Consider the following 26,448-nt stretch of genomic DNA (forward strand, 5'->3'; position numbering starts at 1 on the left):
CCTCTATCAAGGAATAAACAATTGAAATTGAAATTGAAACCATTGTTTCAATGGGTTTTTGGGTAATTGGTTCCAGCTCTCCGAAAATTTCCTAAATTCAACAAAAATGGTAGAAAAGTTCACTTACTTTGAGGTGTGTATGTAGAAGGCTCCTGGATGATGATGATGATGGGAATTAGAATGGGGGGTGGAGGAGAAGGAAGAAGAGAAGGCATTGGGGTGGAAGAGAAGTCACCCCCATGGCACCATTTCACCCATAAAATTTTAGTTCTCTTGGTGTATTTCAAGATTATTTTCTTTAAATCAACACTGCACTGCATTATATATTGTCAATATGTAAAATATATTTCAAAATGACCAATAATTTGCTTGGAAACACAGAAAAAAAGCGTTTAGTTGAAGAGAGTCTCAAGCAAGATGTTACCTCCAGTGAAAACAGAGAGAAACTAACTCCTGAAGAGGCTGGATGCCGTGCATTAAACTAGTCACTTTACCTTCAATTATGTTCAATAATTGTTAAAATGACTAAAAAATTGAATATTAAACTTTTAAAATTATCGAATAGTATAAACTTCTTGATATTTACTAAAATAGCAAGGAATTTAAGCCCTAGAATCGATTAATGTATTGGCGGACTGATACTAAAGCTGGTTGCCCAGTCAATGCAAGCGAAAACATGTTGAGGTCGGTTCGTAAGAAATTCGTTAACCGAATTTTTGTTCGTTAACCGAATTGAAGATCCTTATGGAAGGCAGTTCGTGAACCGAAATTTCGTTAATCGAGGCGTTCGTTAAACGAGGGGTCACTGTACTGTATCTTCAATTTCATAAAAACACTATTTTATTTTAATTTTCATATACTGTAGTATGCCATTTTTGCTTATTTGCTGTGCTGCATGTGGTGTGCCCTTGATCTCCCAAATGCTGCAACAAGTCATTGGGTCAACTATGAACAACTTCATGGTGAAAAATTAATATTGTCTTTCATCCATGCATATACTGTACATCATCATCACTAGTTTATGAAGGCGAGTGTCCACATTTGGAATAATCATAATTAACTGATGGTAGTGTGTCCCAGTTGCCATCAGGCAAATTCAAGGCATGTTTTACAGCTGGATGCTGTTCCTACCACCAACCCACTTTTCCAGGACTTCCAAGTGCCTCTTAGCTGGCAAGGCTGTGTCACTACTCCTGAGGTAAGCAGAGACTACCCATATGTGTGGGTACAGAGAATTTACTTTTGGAAATTAAAAACTATTTATGTCAAAGAGTGAATTATTTCTTGGTGATTGGCCTAAGAGTAAATGTGCTCATTTTCAGTGACAACATCCTGGTGACTCATTAATAAGCACACTGTATGTGGTGTGTTATAATCTCTCCAGTGGTTATTGAAATACTGTACAATATTACCCCGCTTTATGCGGTTTCACTTTACGCGATTTCTCATATACGCGGTGCCTCGCCAGAACCAACTTTCACTTTCCCCGGTTCATCTACCCATATACGCGTGAAGTATAATTTTTTTTTTTATTTAGCTCATAAAATTCATACACATTACACCGGCCAGAATATAATTTACATTGCTGGAATTCTTACAATTTGATAATCATTTTGAATATAAACATCATAGAGTTTGCATTAGACATACAAATTTTAGATCTAATGTTTACTTTGAGTAAATGTTATCTTTTATGCAAAATATATGACATTTATATTCAAAATATTCCTGGTCTTACAAGGAATCCAGCAATGTCAATTATATTAACCTAACTTTAGTCTGAGGTATTATTTATTACTAAAAAGGTAAATATTCTGGTTTTCCCACACATTTATCTGGTAGGGAGGGTTGGTGGGGGGGTGGGGGGGAGGGAGGGACCGACTGGCCATCTGGCACGGTGTGAAGAATATTTTTTTTTTATTAACTGAAGATATTTGTTTTAGCTCATAAAATTCATACAAATCACCCGGCCAGAATATAATTTACATTGCTGGAATTCTTACAATTTGATGATCATTTTGAATATAAACATCATAGATTTTGCATTAGACATACAAATTTTAGATCTAATGTTTACTCTGAGTAAATATGTTATCTTTTGTGCAAAATATATGACATTTATATTCAAAATGTTCCTGGTCTTACAAGGAATCCAGCAATGTCAATTATATTATCCTAACTTTAGTCTGAGGTATTATTTGTTACTAAAAGTTAAAATTAGTTTTTTCACCCAACATTTCTCTGGTAGGGAGGGAAGGTGAGGGGTGGGGGGGAAGGGTTGGGACCGACCGACCATCTGGCGCGGTTGGAAGAGGGGGGGAGGCAAGTTGGGGTACTTTGATTGACAGATAGTGTCGTGAAGAATATTTTTTTTTATTAACTGAAGATATTTGTTTTAGCTCATAAAATTCATACAAATTACTGGACCAGAATATAATTTACATTGCTGGAATTCTTACAACATGATGATCATTTTGAATATAAACATCATGGATTTTGCATTAGACATACAAATTTTAGATCTAATGTAATAATTTGGTTTACACAAAGCAAATATTTTATCTTTTGTGCAAAATATATGAAGTTTACATTCAAAATATTCCCTGACCTGCAAGGAATCCAGAAATGTCAATTATATTATCCTAACTTTAGTCTGAGGTATTATTTATTACTAAACGTCAAAATCTAGTGTTTCACCCAATCATTTCTCAGAGGTAGGGGCCAGTGAGCTGGGAAGAGGAGGGGGGGGGGATTTGAGTCTATTATTTGAATGGACATTAACCTGGCGACTGTATTTCTCTTAAATAATAATTGTGTGAGCATACCATCATAAAATTTAGATGTTATTTTTACTACAACATAGGTATTGTGTCGGAAAAAGTGGAGTTTGGGGGTCGGGCCAGTCTCTATTGGACTTAATCCCATATGTTCTGTTGTTCCATTTACGCGGATTTCACTTTCCGCGGTACCCTGTGGGTTCAATTGACCGCGTAAATCGGGGTACTACTGTACTTTCTTTCACAACCTAGTTTAAGTGAGTTGTTACCCTAGTGTTTGTGTGATACAAAAGCTACAGTGTAGTACAATATTTAGAAGTGAAGCTCAGCCAAACATTAAATACTTCCTAGTACTGTACTGTACTCCCATTTTGTGATCTGCTGCAGTCATTGTCAAGACTGAGTCAGCACACTAAAGTAACACTATTAAGTAAAAGCTGTGACTTGCAGTAAATCTCTCATGCACTGTATGCACAATTTTCATGAGAAATGATGTTACAATGAAGAAAAAAAATACCTGTAATCTTCAAAAATATGAAGCTTAACATGAATGCTAACATGAAACTAAAGAATAAACAGTGTGTGTGTGTGTGTGTGTGTGCATGCATGCGTGTGTGCGTGCAGCCAGGAACGTTGGGGTCCCGTACATTAGAAACTTACCTGGAAGTATCTGTTGAGCTGCCTCTGGTTCTCCTTGTGCTCGATCCTCCTCATCTTGTAGATCTTTAGTGACAGTAAACTCTGACATCGCAAACTGCAATTGTAAAGCATAATATAATATAATATAATATAATATAATATAATACAGTACAGTATAATATAATATATAAACACATACATCATGTTCACATAAAAAATATATTTTCCTGCACTTCAACTTTTTTTGCATAAGTTGGTCATGCTTACTTTCTTGAGTTCATCAGAATGTAAAGAAAATCATGAAAGGTTTCAGTCTACCAACTCTCTCAACTGTTATACCAATTCATTCAACCAAGACAATAAACATAAACAGCAAGCCCTTGACTTGAACTAACATGTCAGTGACCTTATCTAACCTGGTACTGTATTGTATTAACAGTGTTAAAGCAGATATTGTACTGCACTCTAAAATTATCTCAGGGAGTTGTAATTCTGCCTAGCCAGCTGTTCCCACCCTGTGAGTTGGCATTACAAAAGGTACCCAACCATAAAACTTTGCTTCAACATGCCTGATGGCAGCCAGGTCTCTACTGCTTTTTCTGGGCTGGAGAGGTTTTCAGAAAAGCCAGGAGAGCAGTGGGTAAAAACAAGGTTGTTGTTGGTGAGCAGTGTGTGTGAGAAATGTGACCATGGTAATGTGGTTGTTGATAATGAGGAGTCATAACATACTGTACTGTATAGTATTTGATATGCAGATACATGATGGCTAGATTTGGCTACTTGTACAAGACAACTGATTAATAAATAAACAAGGCTATATGCAAGCACATATTATACAATAAAAAATTATTTATTAAGTGCTGAAGACAGAAGTTGTAGTAAGCATGACGACATGGTGAGGGACAGTGCGGGCAATCAGCTGTTTGCGTATGTAAACAAAGCTGCCGGGGTTTTGGGGGGTGTGGGAATTTATTATTTTACGAAAAATTTTTATTAACCAGGCACCAAATGAACTTAATATTCAAATTACGGTGAATTGCATACAGTCGTTTTAAAGGTGTCACGGCTTTGCTGGAACTGAGGAAGCAGGGAGGGGGTTGTCGCAGTCCTCCAGCCACTCACCCACCCTACCTCCCGCCTATCTCCACAAAGAATTCACACCACACTCTTAATTTTTCTTATTTTTTATTTCCTTTTCTTTATTGAAAAGATAACATTTGAGTATTGATATGAGATTTCCATAACTCTTAATAGTTTCTTACATAACAATGGCAAATGCACAGCCTTCTCACAGCTAACAAGTGCCTGTGTGTTATGGTGATTTCTTGACTCAATACAGCTCCTCCCCGACTTACGACCTGCCTCAGTCGTACCAAAATTTTGTCAAATTACATATTTTCGAGTCCCAACGTCAGTACACAGACAAAATTTTCGTTTGTAATTCACTTTAAAATGGCTGGCAAGCTTAAACGTGAGAGTTTTGTGGTGCTGAGAAGAAAAAGTGACACCCATTTTAGATTTTCTATGTATTATTTAAGCATTTTCGGCTTACGACCTGGATTTGGGTCCCTAACCCCGTCGTAAGTCGGGGAGAAGCTGTATTCTCCCACAAACAAAATATCCCTACACTTCTATTTTTTTTCATACAGTATATTGTATTTCCTTTATACATACGGCACACTAGCACATTGAGATGACTTTTATATGGTTACAAAACACAACAATGGCAGTCGCATTCAGTCGTGTGAGAGATAACTGACGTATTTAGGCATGGTAGGGCACTTTTATTACTTTTATTATGGTTCTTTTTACATTATATTAGATATTTGTAACACTAATTATGCATCATATTTGGATACATACAGACCTTGTATAAAACAGTGGATGATACAGATGATCTTGATGCGAAACATTTGACGTATAATGAAAATTTCTTACTTAATGTTAGTGACATATACTGTGCGTGAAATAACGTATACCGGTACAACGCATAGCAAGGACCCTCTGCATGCGGCTGATGTGAGAAGTGTGAAGTTGTATGTCAGTGAAACATGGGCAGTTAATGAGGATGACATCACTTACACAAGTGTGGAAAATGGTCATAAAATGATAACAATGAAAACCAATACCCAAGAAAATGTCTCCTGCCCCCCTTGAACCCTCACTGATAGGTCCAAGGATACACGCCCAACAAATAATCCAGAAGCATAAAATGTTTTCTATAATGAACAAGTTAAGATATTCTAACATTAAATTTAGTGGTTTGTAGAGAGGATATTCAGGTACTGGAATGCATCCCATTTCTTCCCCAAGCTGATAACTTCCACAGTCAAGTGTTCTTGAGCAGTGTGTCCTCACATGAGGGTTTACTGTACAGCACAGGGTAAATAAGTTCTGTTATTAAAAACACATACTCATTTTTAGTTTCAATAATTTGGCTAATCATACTGCAAACTTAAATAAACTTACCTAATAACAGCTAATTTTGTGTTGATGGATCCTTCTTGATTTTCTCTTCTGAATACTGATGATACCCACCTGGAGGAGGGAGAGCAAACATTAAGGCAGGAACACATTAGTGGTTATGTGCACAAGTCGCCTGTTACTAATTATTCACTTCTTATATTATAAAATCGGAACAACCAATACGCAAGCATTTGTCAAGATAAGAGAAATATATCCCCATCCCCACACACAAAGCACAGGTGATATCAACTTTCAATGTAAAGCATTGGATGAATCTGTTATGGTAGCTGAAATGAAGAGCAAATACACAAACATACCCTCTCTTCATTCATTCATTCTCACTACTGTAATGTGTGTATTCTTCTATGATACAGTGCTACCCTTCCACATCACTTCATACAAAGCCACAATTATCTGTCATCCATCTTTCACCCAAAATCACTTGACGCCACACACACACACGCACCCATTCACACAAATCCTTAACCACCAAAGGGTCAAGACGTACCTGGTGCTGCTCTGGCAGCAGCCACATCAACTGTTATGTTAACCCATACCAACTCCCACCCCTGAACCCTCCTCCCCACCAGAAATTTCAACAAGTTCTCGCCAGAAGTTACTATTTCACTTAGGAAAGGAATGGAACCAGTGTTGAATAGTGGTGAACAGTGCTTAATTCAGTGAAAACCAACTCGACAGTAACAGCTGAGTCGTACCCAAGCTAACCTTCACACAGTGAGATCCAAGGTACTCAGTGATAACTGCCCCTGAGACTCAACAACACCAGCTATGAGTAATCCGTCCACGATAGGGAGGCCTGGGACCACACCTCACTCATTTGAGTGAGTGAGGTCCTGTGACACCAGACCCCGTGGTGTCCCATGATGCTACGACACCACGTAGTGAATGAGCTGCTACAGCATCATCAGAGATTCCTCAGAACACCATCTGTGAGGGAATTACTACACCACGTGATGCCCCCCATAACACCATCTGTGAGGAAATTACTACACCACGTGATGCCCCTCATAACACCATCTGTGAGGGAATTACTACATCATCAGGCTCCTCATATCACCATCTGTGAGGGAATTATTACATCACATCAAGCACCTCATAACACCACCTGTGAGGGAACTACTACACCACATGATGCCCCTCATAACACCATTTGTGAGGGAATTACTCCACCACATCAGGCCTCTCATAACACCATCTGTGAGGGAATTACTACATCATCAGGCCCCTCATAACACCATCTGTGAGGGAATTACTACACCACATCACGCACTTCATAACACCACCTGTGAGGGAACTACTACACAGCGTGATGTCCCTCATAACACCATCTGTGAGGGAGTTACTACACTACGTGTCTGCTGTTCAATACCTCAGCGCACAAGATCTACGTGACCTCCACTGTAAACATAAATCTGTGTGTTCACTGTTTGTTCCTTTACCTTTCTCTAATGAAGGCTTTTGTTAAACCACCAATGTATGTAATAAGTCATTTATGTCCAATGTATATTTTCAGCCCTCGGGTTGCAGAACTTTTTCAATAAACCGTTATTATTATTATTACACACATGCATGCATGCACACACTGCTGATTCCTGAAGGTTCACAGCCAGGTTTTCATGCCTCAATTTTAGTCTTGATTTACCCCCTTTCTCCTATCATGTATACCTCACAATTACAATCTCTTTTTATCAACTTTTCACTTAACATTCCCTGGAACACAAGGGAAGAACTTAGTCCTCTTCTTTCAACAGGAGTTGAACCTGTGGCCACACACTTGCAATACAGACATTTACCATAAAATAATGTCATACAGTCAATAAGTTGCTATAATTCTTGTTCAGTTATATACTTACTTGATAAAATTAAGAGTGTCCTTGTACATGGTAAGTGATGCTGAAGTATCATTGTCAGTCTCCATAGCCTTCCCACTGAGTATAAAGTACAGTGCTGCCTCCAGGTACTTCATGGCCTGCATAGAGCGATCTGTCTCCCCATCAGCTATGTGCTTCAGCTGCTTAGCCATGTTCAGATACCCCATATAATCCCTATAAAAGTAAATAAAAATAATTAGTGAAGCTACAAACTTTACATTAACTGTGAAATATAACTCAGTAATATCACAATTGCAAGATAAACAAGCAAACATGACAATGGCAGACATTCAGGTTATATGCTTTACTGTTGTTGGGTTTTGGTGGGCCTGACAACTCCAGGCACTTACATTTCAACATTAAGGGCACAGGAAGCATGGCTACAACATTCCAACCTACACCCGCAACACCTAAAGTAGGTGGAGATGGCCTATCATCTTACCTGTTAATCTCTGGTAATCTCCTTTCAAAATATGAAGCATACAGTCTCTCTTGTGAATTTGCATAGTGTCCATGCAGTAGTGATCTGCAATAAGGGGAGCACTTGCTTTAAATAAATAATAAAAGTAATAATGAAAACAACCCGAGTAATATATCTGCATCTGACAGTTAACCATCTTATGGTTGTCACACCTTATCAACGTGCATTCATTATTAACCCAGCTTAGTATTTACATAAAAACAAATTCTTCGGCAAGAGGCACATGGCAAAGACCACAAATACGCACTGTTCAGAAGGTGGTCTCGCAGTGGCGAGGGCAGAGGTAGCAGGAGCAGCTGAGGAAGTGGTACTTGAGGCAGATTGTCTTTGGGCTAATGGTGCGACCATTGGAGCACTGTTGTCCAACTGAGCAGCAGATGAAGAAGCATCTGTTCCGCCTGAGTCAGAGGTTTTGGTCTGGTCACCAGATGATCTGTACGAGGCACTGCCAACTCTTGACTCATGTTCTGATGCTGGTCGTGAAGCATAGCCATTACTGTCAGCACTTGGAGTTGTACCACTTTCTTCAGCTTTGTCCTGGAAGAAGTAATGAAACTTGGTATTATATATATAACAGGTTTTTGGGTGACAGATTACCATACCATCCACCTCTGGTATTCTCATTTTATCAACAGTATTTCCTCTCATTCTCTTAGTAAGCCAGTATCATCTCTATCCAACACTTCCACATCTCCTTACTTCTGTACTTATTAACTATCTACAGGCTGTTTACTTCACATATTGCTCTTAAACACAACATTCTACTGATTCAAATCTACTGGCAACTCTTGCATCCAGTCTATATAATAGTGCTGGCTCATTAAATCTCCAGTGCTTCCCTCATCCCTACCTCGTGTGATGCTTCTTTATCTCTCTTATATTTTTCAACCCAACCATTACTTTCTTCATTTCTGCTCCTGTACTGTACTGTACTCTGGGTCAATTCAGCATTTATATCTCCACCCATTGACACACACACACACTCCTAACTGCCTCTCTTCTCTACACACTTTGCTCAAATTCAATTTTTCTTCTTGAACATTCATCCAGACTTGGTTACTGACATTTGAACTTTTTCTGAATCACCTCCAACAGCACTGTGATTGTTCCCATACCCCTGCCCCTGCTCCTCAACCCTCACTGGAACATCTGCCTACATCTCCAGTAACAACTATTTCATCATGGACCAATACTCAACCAACCATATCTTTATTATTTTCAATTCTTCATCATCCTAATATACCTAAACTAACACTGCATTTCCTTTAATCCCTTCACTATGGGAACACCATTTCAATATTCTATTTGACTAATGCCAGACAACTTTATTCAGCAGAGAGGGGACCACATGCACAAGAGGTTAAGTTCTTACACATCTACATCTTCATCATTCTTCTACCACCTTCAGAGGGTTTCATTTATCTAATAATGTACCATTATAATGTAAATCAGTGTTTGCTGTGATATTAAGAATGTATTAATGCTAAATGACTCACTTTGCCATAGATTCTTTGGTGAGAGGAGCGTGAGCCACTACCAGCAGCAACAGCAGCAGCAGCATCATCTTCACCAAACTCTGGCTCAGGGTTCACCCCAGCATCTTCTGACACACCATTGTAGCCCTTCTGGGGATACTGCAAAAACAGTTAAGAGTGAGAAGTCAGTAGTCCTTATATCTCTATGAAAATCTATGATGCAGTTAATATTTTATAGAAACTGTAATAACTATAACATTTTAATATTTGTTTAAACTCATAATAATTTCTTTTCAGATTCTTATAATAATAATAATAATAATAATAATAATAATAATAATAATAATAATAATAATAATTAACGGTTTATTGAAAGAGCTTGGCAGCCATAAGGCTGAAAATATACAGTTACATATTTGGGGAATGGCAACAACTAGGTGCCTGAGAATTTAAAGTCATTGTGTGTGTGTGTGTGTGTGTGTGTAATAATAATAATAATAATAATAATAATAATAATAATAATAATAATAATAATAAACGGTTTATTAATAGAGTTGCAGCCGTGCAGTGTGTGTGTGTGTGTGTGTGTGGCTGCAATTATAATTTTCAAAATTAACCAACATTTTGTCTGGCCACCTCCTCAAAAAGTACTGAAAATGTTTACTTGTTTGTTGGTACAGTAGTGAACAATACATGTGTGCAGAAGCAGGAGTCAAGCTCACGTGTGGAAAATGTACAAAAAATTAGGCAGCAAAGCCTCACCTGACTAGATTGTTGAGAATGCTGGAGTCTTTGAGGATATTTCAGTTGCCAGGAATCTTCTTTCTCTTGAGTCCAGGCATGTTGACTATCATCAGCCGTGCGTTGACTAGCCGACCTTATGCTGGGACTACCAACAGCAGCCTCACCAGGATCCTTGCTCTTGGACACCTTTGGTTTCTTGTTACGTTTTTCTCCAGACTCATTGTTGTTCCGGGAGCTGCTTCTGATGCTCTCCAAGCTGAAAACAGAGACACTGTAACCACAAATTCTTGTCTCTGATGACTATGTGTGTTGTAGGGAACTTTACAGCTGGACTAAGAAAATATTACTATTGAACGAACACCACTTGATAAAAGACAACATACAGAAACATCAGTGTGTCAAATTTAAACTAAATATTAACAGCACATCATAATCTCTCTCTCCCCAATGGGAATGTACCAATATCAACTCTCCAAGGAGATTACTTCCATATCTGTAGTTAATTTGTATGTTCACTCCATGTTACTTCTCTTTTTGTATTACTATTATGTTTATCTCCTTCACTACACACAACACTGCCCCATCTACTAAAAAAAAAACCTTAATATTAAGCTAAACACAACCATCACTTCACAACGAATAGAAGCTAATGCATACACTCTCCTAAAAAAAAGCCTGGGTTGCAAAGTCTCTGATTATTAAGTTCGATGCTTTAGATGTAAAACCCAGTCAAGGTCCTAACGTGTAAATCAATACCTAGTCTTCCACAGTCTAAGTTAATAACAATGACAACATGAAAATTAGCCCCCAGCTTATTTCACCTGATGATTAAACACTAACATTACCTGGGGAGTTACATTAGGTTAGTGTGTTTTAATCTCAAGACAAAAGTGGGGCTAACCTTCATGTGACACACACACACACACACAACCAACCTGCTATCATGTCCTCGTTTTCTTGATGAAGCACATTGTTCACTCTCCACGCTGCCATCTCTTCTACTTCTGCGAAGGTCACAGTCGTCACAGGAGTTGCTGCCTCCAGCCACTAAACTTGTGTACTCTGGAGGCTGACGTTCACTGTTACTCTGAAATATAACATGCTTTTAGTTACACAATTTCTTAAAGGTTTATGAATGGATACATTCATGCCTTCAATTTCCCAAATTTATAAAGGATTTTGTTGAACGACATTTAAGTAAAATAATTATACTCCTGGACTCAAACTCAGACTCAGTAACTTTAAGAATTATTACAAAAGATCTCCCCTGTTATGGTGACCAACACACATTACAGTATACCTGTCATTTATAGTCAATCTGCTGCATTTACTTACTTTTGGCCTTTTTCTATCACGAGAAGATGGTGACTTTTCTGTCTGTCTGTCTCTCTTCTTCTTTCTGTATTGTCTGGAACTTGAGGTGTCTGAAGACACAGAGGACATGGGGCTGGCAGACACATTACGTTGTCTTATGCTGCTTGGCCGACCCATTGATGCTTCTTCAGGTTCCCTGCTCAAGAAATATTTAAGATATTATGCATTCCTTTCACAAAAAAAGAATCAATAATAATTTATCATGACTCTGATAAAGAGGACTAGCATAGTGCCTTCATTTTACAGCTGCCTATCACACAAATAAATCATCATGAAAGTAACAATGTTCTCCAGTGCCCAGGTTACCATCCACCTTTCCTTAATGGTGTCACTCTTTATTTTTGGCACCGTTTTATGCTTTTTCCCGCTAATGCTGCAGAACCCAAAACAAGAGTATTACACGAACCATCAACTCCCATAAATAACTCCACAACTGTACAATTATTCATAATACTTTCACTTCTTACTGTCACCTCACTTACTACCTCATCCAGGGACAATACTGAACAATATTCAAGACTCTAGAACAGCAACTTCCTTCACTCTCCTATTTACTGCAAACAGTAGTAATACTTCCTACACCACTCTTTTATCTACTCCATCAAATGCTCCTCTAAATCCATTATTGTCACAAGTTATTTGTCTTCTCCAGAAACATGTCGCTCGTGTTCTTAATTCCTTCACTACGGGGACGCCACTTTTAAGAGTTTATTTGGATGATAGACCATTTTATTCAGCTGAGAGGCAGCCCCATACACAAGGGGTCAGTGACAAGACTTCACCTACACTTCCTCCTCCTATTCTGAGCCAACTCTGCTCTTCCCCTTATATACTTGTGGTAATATTCTCTCAATAATATTTCCATTCATTCTCATCATCTTTTTACAGAGAACCTATACTTGCTCTCTCTCATTCCTTTAGTAGCTGTCCTTCCCTCACCAACACACAGCCTCAACGTTCATCAATAATTCTATCACTATTTGAGCTTCCATTCGTAGCACTTCAAAGTTCTTCCACCCACTCCTGATGCCTTACCATTCTTAAGCTTACAGCCAAGCTCACCTCCTCTCTTTTCACTTTTCCTCTTTTGCTAAGACATAATTCAACTAGCAATTCCCTAAGATATATAAATCTATCTCTCTCTCTCTCTCTCTCTCTGTTGATTTTAGCTGTTGCGCATAATATTCTCCCTTTCACTCTTACTTCTTCTTTTTTGCAAATTATGTCCTTTTCATTCTAAACTGACTATAAGCAATTATCTCTCTGGTTGCTGATTCTATCCAATTCACTTTGAAACAACCTCTCTCATGAAGACCTTCCCTCCATACCTTTAATCTGTCAATTCCCTTACATCCTTTAACCAATTATTTCCTTTCCAAGTCCCTCTCATGCACCTTCTCTTCCTAATGCTAGATGATTTTATTCAGCAGAGAAGGGACTCTGCACACTACCAACCTCTCATTCCTCTACTCCTTCCTAATATACTAGGTCTACACTCTTGAATTGTTCTTCAATTGTTGTGCCCTTTACACATGTCTACCTTATCTCTATCATTTCCTTACATTTTTATTTTCCTTCCAGTTACATTCTTTTCTCAGCTCATCAACTTTTATTAACTTCATACACCATTTTTACCTTTTAGCATTCACTAACTGTTAATAAATCTTACCCCCCTCCAAGTAAACACTCCCTGTGCTGTCCCTTGTTTTGTATCACACTAATAACATCAGGTGACTTGCACTTTATCTTCCATCCATCAACAGTCTATAATACTGTATATCTGTCTTCTCCATTGTCTCCTTTCCGGGTGGACGTATGAATTTCTTTCCTTTTGGAACATAGTATTGTACTACTCATCATCATCATAAACATCAAACACACTCGCACATAATTGTCTCCATATCAATATATTCCTCGAACTCGTATATACTTGCCCATAATCCCTTCGGCTCTTTCATCTCCAACTCTGACACTGTAATCCACTACCACTACCTCATGCATCTGCCCAGAACCTACCTACCTACCTCCCTCCCTTCCCTCATTCATCTGAACCATAATACCGTGAAAGTACAGTACAATACCTGCCTATCATACACTCTACACCTCACCACAACATTAAGCACAACACTTATCATTCCTACTCATCAAACACCCAAGTTTTTCTTCTTCAATTATAATCAACTCATTCCATTTTGTTTGACACACCAGTCCTTACCCCATCATTTTCACACATCTCAAGTCCATCCGTTTGTGTTTCTTTTTGATACTAGGAGGTGGTATTGCCCGTCCAAAAAGTAAGAGTGGCAGTGCTACACCAATCTCCAGCCAGTGTCATATATTACTTGGGTAATAATGAGTGTGATGGTGTGAAGTCAACACCTCTGGGAACAAAATTCATCTAAAAAAGTTCAATACTATGAGAGTAACTTTATCTTCAGTCAAAATAATCAAAATCCGAAATTATTGTTGCTATTTTTTCTACAAAATCTGTAATATACATTTACCAACAGGCCTCTTAAGATGTTTGTTAGTCACCTGCACCATCATTAATGTTTGTTACAGTCACCTGCACCTTCATTAATGTTTGTTACAGTCACCTGCACCTTCATTAATGTTTGTTAAAATCAACCGCACCATAATTAATGTTTGTTACAGACACCCACACCATCATTAATGTTTGTTACAGTCACCTACACCTTCATTAATGTTTGTTAAAATCAACCGCACCACAATTAATGTTTGTTACAGACACCCACACCATCATTAATGTTTGTTATAATCACCTGCACCATCATTAATGTTTGTTACAATCACCTGCACCATCATTAATGTTTGTTACAGTCACCCGCACCATCATTAATGTTTGTTACAATCACCTGCACCATCATTAATGTTTGTTACAGTCACCCACACCATCATTAATGTTTGTTACAGTCACCTGCACCATCATTAATGTTTGTTACAGTCACCTGCACCATCATTAATGTTTGTTACAGTCACCTGCACCATCATTAATGTTTGTTACAGTCACCTGCCATCATTAATGTTTGTTACAGTCACAGTCACCTGCACCATCATTAATGTTTGTTGATCACCTGCACCATCATTAACGTTTGTTACCACCTGCACCATCATTCATGTTTGTTCCAGTCACCCGCACCATCATTAATGTTTACAGTTCTGCACCATCATTAATGTTTGTTACGATCACCTGCACCATCATTAATGTTTGTTACAGTCACCTGCCATCATTAATGTTTGTTACAGTCACCTACCATCATTAATGTTTGTTACAATCACCTGCACCATCATTAATGTTTGTTACAGTCACCTGCTCCATCATTAATGCTTGTTACAGTCACCTGCACCATCATTAATGTTTGTTAGTCCTTGCACCATCATTAATGTTTGTTACAGTCACCTGCATCATTAATGTTTGTTACAGTCACCTGCACTATCCATTAATGTTTGTTACATTCACTTGCACCATCATTAATGTTTTGTTACAGTCACCCGCGCATCATTAATGTTTGTTGCAAGTCACCAGCATCATCATTCATTATGTTTGTCACATTAATGTTTGTTCCAGTCACCCACCATCATTAATGTTTGTTACAGTCACCTGCACCATCATTAATGTTTGTTACAGTCACCTGCACCATCATTAATGTTTGTTAGTCACCTGCACCATCATTAATGTTTGTTACAGTCATCCACACCATCATTAATGTTTGTTACAATCATCCACACCATCATTAAAGTGTGTTACAGTCACCTGCACCATCATTAATGTTTGTTACAGTCACCTGCGCCATCATTAATGTTTGTTACAGTCACCTGCACCATCATTAATGTTTGTTACAGTAACCTGCACCATCATTAATAATTGTTACAGTCACCCGCACCATCATTAATGTTTGTTACAGTCACCTGCACCATCATCAATGTTTGTTACAGTCACCTGCACCATCATTAATGTTTGTTACAGTCACCTGCACCATCAATAATGTTTGTTACAGTCACCTGCACCATCATTAATGTTTGTTATAGTTACCTGCACCATCATTACTGTTTGTTACAGTCATCCGCACCATCATTAATGTTTATTTGAGTCACCTGCACCATCATTAATAATGTTTGTTACTCACCTGCACCATCATTAATGTTTGTTAGTCACCACCATCATTAATGTTTGTTACAGTCACCCATACCATCATTAATGTTTGTTACAGTCACCCGCACAATCATTAATGTTTGTTAAGGTCACCTGCACCATCATTAATGTTTGTTACAGTCACCTGCACCATCATTAATGTTTGTTAAGGTCACCTGCACCATCATTAATGTTTGTTACAGTCACCCGCACCATCATTAATGTTTATTAGTCACCCGCACCACCATTAATGTTTGCTACAGTCACCCACACCATCATTAATGTTTGTTACAGTCACCCACTCCATCATTAATGTTTGTTACAGTCACCCACCCCATCATTAATGTTTGTTACAGTCACCCACCCCATCATTAATGTTTGTTACAGTCACCTGCACCATCATTAATGTTTGTTACAGTCACTTGCACCATCATTAATGTTTGTTACAGTCACTTGCACCATCATTAATGTTTGTTACAGTCACCCGCACCATCATTAATGTTTGTTACAGTCACCCACACCATCATTAATGTTTGTTACAGTCACCTGCATCAAAATTAATTCATATTACAATCACCTGCACCATCACTAATGCTTGTTACAGTAACCTGCACCATCATTAATGTTTGTTACAGTCACCTGCTGCATCATTAATGTTTTTTGATCACCCTATCATTAATGTTTGTTACAATCACCTGCACCATCATTAATGTTTTGTACAATCACCTGCACCATCATTAATGTTTGTTACAGTCACCTGCACCATCATTAATGTTTGTTACAGTCACCTGCATCATTAATGTTTGTTAGTCACCACACCATCATTAATGTTTGTTAGTCACCTGCACCATCATTAATGTTTGTTACAATCATCCACACCATCATTAATGTTTGTTACAGTCACCTGCACCAACATTAATGTTTGTTACAGTCACCAGCACCATCATTAATGTTTGTTACAGTCACCTGCACCATCATTAATGTTTGTTAGTCACCCACACCATCATTAATGTTTGTTAGTCACCTGCACCATCATTAATGTTTGTTACAATCATCCACACCATCATTAATGTTTGTTACAGTCACCTGCACCAGCATTAATGTTTGTTATAGTCAACTGCACCATCATTAATGTTTGTTACAGTCACCTGCACCATCATTAATGTTTGTTACAGTCAACTGCACAATCATTAATGTTTGTTACAGTCACCTGCACCATCATTAATGTTTGTTACAGTCAACCGCACAATCATTAATGTTTGTTACAGTCACCTGCACCATCATTAATGTTAGTTACAGACACCCACACCATCATTAATGTTTGTTACAGTCACCTGCACCATCATTAATGTTTGTTACAGTCACCCGCACAATCATTAATGTTGGTTAGTGACCTGCACCATCATTAATGTTTGTTACAGTCACCTGCACCATCATTAATGTTTGTTACAGTCACCTGCACCATCATTAATGTTTGTTGCAGTCACCCACACCATCATTAATGTTTGTTACAGTCACCCACCCATCATTAATGTTTGTTACAGTCACCCACCCCATCATTAATGTTTGTTACAGTCACCCACACCATCATTAATGTTTGTTACAGTCACCTGCACCATCATTAATGTTTGTTACAGTCACCTGCACCATCATTAATGTTTGTTACAATCACCTGCACCATCATTAATGTTTGTTACAGTCACCTGCACCATCATTAATGTTTGTTACAATCACCCACACCATCATTAATGTTTGTTACAGTCACCCACACCATCATTAATGTTTGTTACAGTCACCTGCACCATCATTAATGTCACCTGCACCATCATTAATGTTTGTTACAGTCACCTGCACCATCATTAATGTTTGTTACAGTCACCTGCACCATCATTAATGTTTGTTACAGTCACCCACACCATCATTAATGTTTGTTAGTCACCCACATCATTAATGTTTGTTAGTCACCTGCACCATCATTAATGTTTGTTACAGTCACCTGCACCATCATTAATGTTTGTTGCAGTCACCCACACATGAAGGACTGGTTTAGAAAGGTCAGTTAGTAAACATAATGAACTACTACTCACTCTTTCACACTGACAGATGATGACTTTACTTCATTATTTTCATATTCCTCATCACTGTCATTCTTCTCCTTCTTCACTTCTTTCTTCACCTTGTCATCATCACTCTCATGGTCTACTCTCTTAACACCACCAAATATGGACGTAATTATTTTTCGCTTTGACGCATCTTCAGACGCTTTAGTATTAGGGTCACATGTTTTTCTTTTGCCTTTCCCTTCTTTAGTTCTATTGTCAAGGACTTTCTTTTTATCTACCTCTTCCTTGACTTCAGTTTTACATACATACGATGCACCATTTACACTAGATTTGGGCACTTTTTCAATAAAGCTAAGGGGTATTGTACATGTGAGTTTTGGAACACCATTTTCATATTGTACCTGGGGTATGGGCACTTTTGGTTCTGCACTAACTATGGGAGACTTGCACAACTTATTCACTACAGGAGAAGCACTAGGCCTCACCTCTAATCTGTTGTCCACACAACTTGATTCACTCACACCTCTACTTCTCTCTCTCTTACTTTTCTCACTTGTGTCTTTATTATTACAACTAACTTTTTCACTTAAATTTTTCCCTTTCTTATTTTTTTCCAATGGGTCCCTTTCCCGTCCCCCTTTGTCTTTCTTGGCCGACGTGCTAAATGCCCGGTTCACCAGTGCCCCCTTGTCTCTTGCAACATCCACTTTTTGAGAACTACTCTGGCCTCGACCAGAAGGAGAGTGTAATTCATCCTCACTTTTACTTGTTAATGATTCTGAACTTATGGCTTCACTAAGTCCTCTACCATTGGATCTTTTTACATTGTCCTTATACGTAGCACTAACATTCATGGTAGATACATGGGGGCTTGCCTGGACTGATTTCACAGGACTGGGAACACCTTTAGGTGTCCTTGATGGAGTACACTGTGACGACGGTGTCACCCTAGATTGTAACTTATCAGGGGATGTGTTCACTACATCAATAATGCTGTCACTGTCAGAGTCAGTGTCAATGTCAGATGGTACGAACTCCATGGATTTTCTTTCACGCTTTGATTTTCCATTCTCAGATTTGGCACCTATATGACTGTCTTTCTTTGAGGAGTCAGATTTCTTCCTCGGGGGCTTCTTGTTTGGCTCCCGCGAGATTTGGCTAACATTAGTTTTTGGAATTTTCTCGGAGACTTTTGGTATTCCTTTACCGGCACTATTACAACTACCCGACGACTGAGTCGCTCCAGACTTTCTGGGACTGCCTGGCTCTGAGTCGGAGTCACTGTCTGAACACAGCAGACGGCTGCAGGATGCCGCCTTCGTCTTCGACTGCCTGGCCCTGGATTCGTGGTCCTTACCATGCTTTGGCGTCTGCCGTAGCTCCGCAGATATACAGGGAGTCCTGCGAGGGTGTGGCTCTCTTTCATCTGAGGAGTCGTCATAAACCCCAGTTTTTTCTGGCTTGACTCGCCCTCTCAGCTCCAGACTAGCCCGAGTGCCACGACCACAGGGGTTGGAGGCCGAGGGCAGCTTGCTGACGCGACGGTCCCGCTTTTCTTTAGATGGCAGAGTGGGCGGCGTAACCTCCATCTGTGGCTTGCTCTCGGGCCGAGGCCCCGACGCTGACCCAGCAGCGGCAATCTTCATGAAAGAGTAACGACATAATTAAATAAATGAAATGGAAGTAAAGAAAAAAACAAAAAGGAAATTTAATTGTACAGTACAATAGTCTATAAATATCATGGATATTAACTTATAACTAAAGTTTTTAACTTATATTTCAATCATTAAAAAGTTACTCCTTTAGTTGCGAGGCAAATAAAATGGTCCCTCGGTTAACAAACACAATTCGTTCCACAGAGTCGTTTGTTAACTGAAAATTTTGTTAACCGAATCCATTGTTTCAATGGGATATTGGGTAACTGATTTCAGCTCACAGAAAAGTACATACAAAGTAAAAAAAAATGCAGTAAAGTACACTTACTTTGAGGTGTGTATGTAGAAGGTTCCTGGTTGATGATGATGATGGGAATTAGAAGTGGGGGTGGAAGAGAAGGGAGAAGAGAAGGAAGTGGGGACAGAGGAGAAATCACCTTTCAGGGGACCCATGCTTGATTCAGTAATTTCACCAATAAAATTTTAAGTTCACTAGGAGTAATTCAAGATTATTTTATGTAAATCAACACTGCACTGCGCTATATATTATTAATACGTTAACTAAATTTCAGAATGACCAATAATTTTAATGTAAAAATGCAAAAATATTCAAGACACCAACAAAATCGATGTTCACTCCACTGTAAACAGAGCCACACTGATGCCTAGTGGGCGAGTTAAGAGGCTGATGGGCGCACAAAAAAACTAGTTCCCTGTACTGCATATATTATCAATATGTTAACTAAATTTTAAAGTAACTAATAATTTTAATTAAAAAAATGAACATTTATTAAAGAGCACAACTTTCTTTATATTTATTCCACTGGAAACGAATGTAAACATAGAACAGATTACTGAATTGGCAGACTAGCCCATCAGCTGATGCTCACAATAAAGTGTGTTTGTCGTAAGGATTTCGTTAATCGAAGTTTTGTTCGTTAACCAAATTGAAGATCCTTATGGGAGGTAATTCCTTAACCAAAATTTTGTTAATCGAGCCGTTCATTAACCGAGGGACCACTGTACTTGCACTACATTGTGATGCTTTTTTCAAAATACATTTTAAAAAGTTCAAACATTTGGAATTTTGTTCAGCTCAGATGTAAATACTGTACAGTAATGAAGTGAAAGAACTACAACAATCCGACTAAGAAAGAAATTTTGTAGTAAAAGCTTGGAGACATCTACGATAAAGAAAGAGTCACATACCCCCTGTGATAAAGGAGAGTTGGTCTTCCTCTGCGTGATGAAGTTGTCCAGCTTCCACGCATTGGAGTTGCCCTCTTCTGGCTGTGGTGGTACAAGGATTCTAATGAGCGAACAACTCAATCTTCACACAATAAAATGCAGTATAAAGATAATATTAAGTACCTGCAGGTCAACCTCGCAAAAATAATTCTACGCAACCTAAGAAAATATTCCTATGAATTTCTGTATACAGTATTTTAATAAAACAATATACAGTACTGTACTGTACAGTGCTCTATAACTGGAAGACTAATCCTGAGGTGCCAGTCATGACCACCAGCCCTGAACAAAGCAACTCATGATATCCCGCTAAAGTGCATTACAGTGCCAGAGAATCCAGGCCATTTTGCTTATGGTGGCTTTACATTAAGGCAATGATTAGTTTTTGACCTTCCTCTTGTAATCACAGCTATTTATAGGGAGTGTTAGGAGCAACAGTGTTACTGGTGGCTGATGGTTCATGATACACACACAGACATAAACATTGTAAAAATTATCAACAACTCGTAGTTAACCAGGTGTTTACTCCCTGCCATTCTTACTTTTGTATTGTTACTATGATGACATTCCTTGTATGTTGTTATTATGTATCCAATGTATACCACTTATGTTACTAGTATATTATTTGTCAATTATGTGACCCATTCCCATCTCTGCTGAATGTATAAGGTCAGGCTTTTCAGCCATGTTCTTTCAATAAACCATTAATTATCATTACTGTATACAAATAAGGAAAACAAAAAAGGATAAAGATGCAATGGCATCCCTGAACTTTTGCTACACTCAACATACCCCCCACCCCCACAAAATCAATAAATAAATAAATACTGTATAGAGAAAATCTTCCAAGGAAACCTTAGAGGTGGAAGGGAGGACCAAACCAAAGTGCCGTGCTGTGTCCACTGAGTGGATCAGTACAGTATGCCCCAGCAAGGAGAGTGAGTGACCCATTCAACAGGTAGAAAACACATCAACAAATTTATACAGTGTAATACCTCTGGTAGGTGAGAACTTAGTTTGTGAGCAGATGAGTGATTCGTTGTTTAGACCCTCAATACCACCAACCACCACTGTATGTAAACCTAAATCAGTTCCTAACAAAGGTCCTTAATAAACCCTACAGAAAAAAGAAGCACTTCAAGGTTCCGTGTTATTTCAAGTAACGTATCGCAGGAGACAGTACAGTACACCTAAACCATGATATGAACTCGGCTTTGCTAAAATAAAGTACAGTACTGTACAATATTCACAACTACAGTACAGTTTTGAGCAATTTTTCAAATTACATAATTATGTGTGTAGATTACTGTATATGAAAGGGCTACAACACTTAAATAGTGAACAAACCGAGTACTGTAAAGTGCAGTATGGATTACTGACAATAAAAACAAGTCCTTGGAGTTGACTTTTGTAAGGAACATTTACTTGGGTATAACACAAGGAAGACGGATGTAATTTATTTTTTTGGGTGGGAAAACAAGTGTTGTACCAAGGCACTCACTCGGTGATAAACCCAAACCTGTCCACAATGGTCAGACAATATGAAACATTCCCCCATGATCTAAAATAAAGGATCACAAGTGAGCAAACATGAGAGGATAGTGTACAGTACATCACAGTATGTGGGTCTGTTTCTTCCTGAAACAGACAACCACTGTACTGTACCACAAACATACAATCTCTGGTTCTATACCAGATGACGGCAGGGACCAAGACCATACAGTATTGAAAATTACTGAGATAAACTCCCAAGTGACAGCTGTGTACAATTGAAGGCCGGGGGTTGGGGGCTTGGTTCCACAACGATCCTTATGTCCGTGTCAGATCTACAACGCGTAATATGTGGCAGCTGTTGCCTCTAATATCCTTTTCTTAACAACTATGGTTACAACACACAGGTAAAAACTAATCAGTGAATTAATTGGCAACTGTTATGGTCAGATGCCCTGGGTTTTATAACTTAAGCAGATATAATACAGGTTGTTTTGGCTGGTGGCAGATCATCAATTGAGTCAGGTACAGTTGACTACCAAGGTGTAAACTTATGTGTTTTTTAAGCTTCAATACTATACTATATAATAAATCAATTGAGCAAGTAGCACATAGTTAAATAAAGTACAGAATATCTTTTCATAAAAAAGCTAATACAAAACGTCATGCCTTCATTATATAAAGAGAATAATTGTTTGATAAAAACCGTTTTACACAATGATGAAAATATGTAAAACTAAGTGGACAATTTTACCCACACATTACTAACTACTTGCTGGTAACTAACTTCAAACACTTTGTAGTGGATAGTCTTGGTTGGCTATCAAAGGCGCATGAGTCCTCGCCTAACGTCAAAAGAACATCTTTCATTACCTTTGGGGAGCACTCGGGCTGCTCATCATCAGACGACACATCCGAGTCATCGCTGGTGTCGTCCGAGGTGGAAGATTCCTCCGACGTCTTTGGTGAAATTGGCGAGAGTGGGGGAACTGAATTTGTGTGACCTCCTAGAGAGGACTGTAAGTGGCCAGCAGGGGTGCCAAACTGGGTGGTGGAAAGTAGAGGTCTGGTATTGGTTGCCCCACCTTCCCTCTCCTGCAATACATTACAATGCTCTTATATGTCACCTTAACAATGAGGGTAAACGCTATGTGACTCCTTACTACACTAAACTCTCCTAAACTAAGTAACTATCCAATTTACCATTTACAACCACTGTACAGTAGTACTGTATAACGAAAATTATTAAATTCTAAGTGCTCTCACCACCTTCCCTACTACACTATTAATACTGTATACATTATACTGCACAGCATTACTCTTCAACCTTTGCAAATAATGTACAGTATACAGGTATTCAAAAAACCATCATCAGCGGAAATATAAACTGTACTCTTCTGTATTACTGATTATACAAGTATACTGTACTACACAACACTGATTACAAGTTTATTGTACTGTGTAACACTGATCCTATAAATATTATAAGCATACCGTACTATATAATACTGACTACAAATATACTGTACTAATATGCAACACTGACTACAAGTATAATGTACTAATATGTAACAGACCATAAGTATACTGCATTACTCTAACACTGTTCATAAGTATAATATATTACTCTAACACTGTTCATAAATATACTGTATTACTCTAACACTGTTAATAAATATACTGTATTACTCTAACACTGTTCATAAGTATATTGTATTACTCTAACACTGTTAATAAGTATACTGTATTACTCTAACACTGTTCATAAGTATACTGTATTACTCTAACACTGTTCATAAGTATACTGTATTACTCTAACACTGTTCATAAGTATATTGTATTACTCTAACCCTGTTAATAAGTATACTGTATTACTCTAACACTGTTCATAAGTATACTGGATTACTCTACACCGTACAGTACTAAGTCAACAAATGGTACCCACCTCGTCTTCGCTGTCCTCTGATAAGATAAGCTCATCGTTGACATGGCTTCCCTCTCTGTAAACCCAAGAAATGTAAAAATTTTATCTCACTCAATAAATAATAGATACAGTACAGATGAAACAATTATGGCTTATAAATATCCCAGACTACGAGGGTTTACAGTATACCGATATAACACAGGCAAAACAACAACAATGAAAACTTACAGGGCTTTTGGTTGTTTTGAACGTGACATTTCCAGACCTTTGCCTGAAATAATAAAATGGAATAAGTTAATCAAATATTACTCTCAAATAATGATAATAAATTAAATACATTTATTTGTGTATACAGTACAATAATAGTGTATGGTGTAATGGTAATGTTTCTCACCTAAACATTTATTTATACACATCAGAGTAGTTCCTCTCCTGATAGTTGTTAATAATAATAAAGTGACTGAGCCGAGTCATCACAGCAGTGAAGCGACACCAGAACACCTACACCGTAAACTCCATTATAATGACATGCTCTCTCTTGTAAAGCGTCATAAATGTTTTCCTGGATAACAAGCAACACAAACAACAATTTCAAATTCCAGGCAAAATGACCAGGTTCCGCTGTGATGAGTCACCGTCAGCCTTCATTCTATGACAACTGTTAAAGCAATAATTATCAAGTGACCATTTATCTCAAGTGTTAGTTTCTAGAATAGTGGGCCAAGACACGCGGGTGGCAGGACAGTACTGTTTGGTGGCGCGCTAACCGATGTGCACGGGCGGGCTCCTTAACCTACCTTGTTGGTTACCGGAGCTATGGTGGTGGTGATGGTGGTTGTGGCCATGGCCAGTCCTGTGGTTGTGGCCATGGCCAGTCCTGTGGTAGTGGTGATGGGGGCGTGGTGCAGGTGGTTGTGAGGTGACAAGAGGGGCAGCAGGATGATGTGCGGTACGGTGGTGGTGGTGATGGGCACGAGCCGTGGGCAGGTGTCCTGATGCCCTGCTGCGACGGGCAGTCAGCGGCAGCCCCCCTGGCGCCGGTAGTGGCCCCTGGTACATCCGCATCCCTCCTGCCTGCCTTACACCCTGGCCCACACACGCAGCCAGCTACAGCACCAATACCAATAGTGCGAGGCGGGGCACCCTTCACTGTACATGACACACTGGTAGCAGCACACACAGCTGTGACTCGTGTCTCTCCCGCACATTGCCAGGTGGCGCGAACACTGTACAACATGAGCACTAAACACTCAACACCAGCACAGCGCCAGCATCAACCACGGTAGCGCCACTAACAATCACTACAGCCTGACTACCGCCGCCTCCGCCGTCTTGTAGTGTCACCAATCAACAACACTGAGTGTAGAGCTTATCTGCGATCATCAGGTGTGGCACTGGCTAAGTAGAGGTTTAGTAAGTGTAGTGTTTTGGTGCGTGGCGCTGCCGCTAGGAGCGTGGAGTACGTGATGGGGGTGAGGGGCCAGGCAGAAGTGAGGGGCTGGGGGGTGCGTCGCTATGGCAACGGCCTGATCAATGAGCTCCTCGGCGTCTCCCACACCACTGCCGATTATCACGACTTTCTCTTGACGCTACCTATGGCTTCTACCCCGTGATATCACGCACGTTGCTTCCACCTCCCACTCGTGACCACATTAAACCAAGCTAGTGAGGCAGGAAGGCGGGAATCTGTGCTGCTTCACGATGAAGACCAGTCACTTAGTGGACACGCTACCACCTCGTAAATCATACCAAACAGACGGCGCCAGATGAGGAAAAACCTGGGTGTCCTTCGCTGAGGCGCGGGAAAGGGAGGGAGTGTGTGAAATGCGGGGGCAAAGGGGCAGGAGGGAATTCCAGAGCCAGTTGGGGCAAGTGTTGACGCTTGTCACAACGTCTTCACATCTTCATATAATATTATAATGTCTTTAATAAAATATAAATAAAATAAAACGAATAGGGATAAACTAGAGTGAGGATAGACCGTGATGGTTGTCATGAGGCACGTGGTGGACCATGCCTGTCCAAACCACCACCTGCCTCATCCTACCCGTAACATCCGAGGCCCT

At 39.1% G+C, this 26,448-nt stretch overlaps 1 protein-coding gene across 7 annotated transcripts in view; it reads right to left on the reverse strand.

The window, feature by feature from the left end:
- LOC121854053 (AF4/FMR2 family member 4-like) overlaps positions 1 to 26,448 on the reverse strand; it is a 147,330-nt gene that overhangs the window by 9,801 nt on the left and 111,081 nt on the right. For 6 of the 7 annotated variants that reach the window (XM_042348439.1, XM_042348443.1, XM_042348441.1 and 3 more), the window contains 14 exons: positions 24,611 to 24,653; positions 24,404 to 24,458; positions 23,332 to 23,553; positions 20,929 to 21,009; positions 18,089 to 19,704; positions 11,810 to 11,984; positions 11,410 to 11,561; positions 10,493 to 10,730; positions 9,752 to 9,889; positions 8,503 to 8,792; positions 8,217 to 8,300; positions 7,757 to 7,948; positions 5,886 to 5,954; positions 3,438 to 3,531 (listed from right to left, as the gene is read on the reverse strand). In XM_042348439.1, coding sequence (XP_042204373.1) covers positions 3,438 to 3,531; positions 5,886 to 5,954; positions 7,757 to 7,948; positions 8,217 to 8,300; positions 8,503 to 8,792; positions 9,752 to 9,889; positions 10,493 to 10,730; positions 11,410 to 11,561; positions 11,810 to 11,984; positions 18,089 to 19,704; positions 20,929 to 21,009; positions 23,332 to 23,553; positions 24,404 to 24,458; positions 24,611 to 24,653 — 3,449 coding nt within the window. The remainder of the gene's footprint in view (positions 1 to 3,437; positions 3,532 to 5,885; positions 5,955 to 7,756; positions 7,949 to 8,216; positions 8,301 to 8,502; positions 8,793 to 9,751; positions 9,890 to 10,492; positions 10,731 to 11,409; positions 11,562 to 11,809; positions 11,985 to 18,088; positions 19,705 to 20,928; positions 21,010 to 23,331; positions 23,554 to 24,403; positions 24,459 to 24,610; positions 24,654 to 26,448) is intronic. The other variant, XM_042348446.1, reaches the window with a different exon arrangement.

The sequence above is a fragment of the Homarus americanus genome, unplaced genomic scaffold (assembly GCF_018991925.1).
Source record: "Homarus americanus isolate GMGI-L3 unplaced genomic scaffold, GMGI_Hamer_2.0 scaffold55399, whole genome shotgun sequence".
Lineage (NCBI taxonomy): Eukaryota > Metazoa > Arthropoda > Malacostraca > Decapoda > Nephropidae > Homarus > Homarus americanus.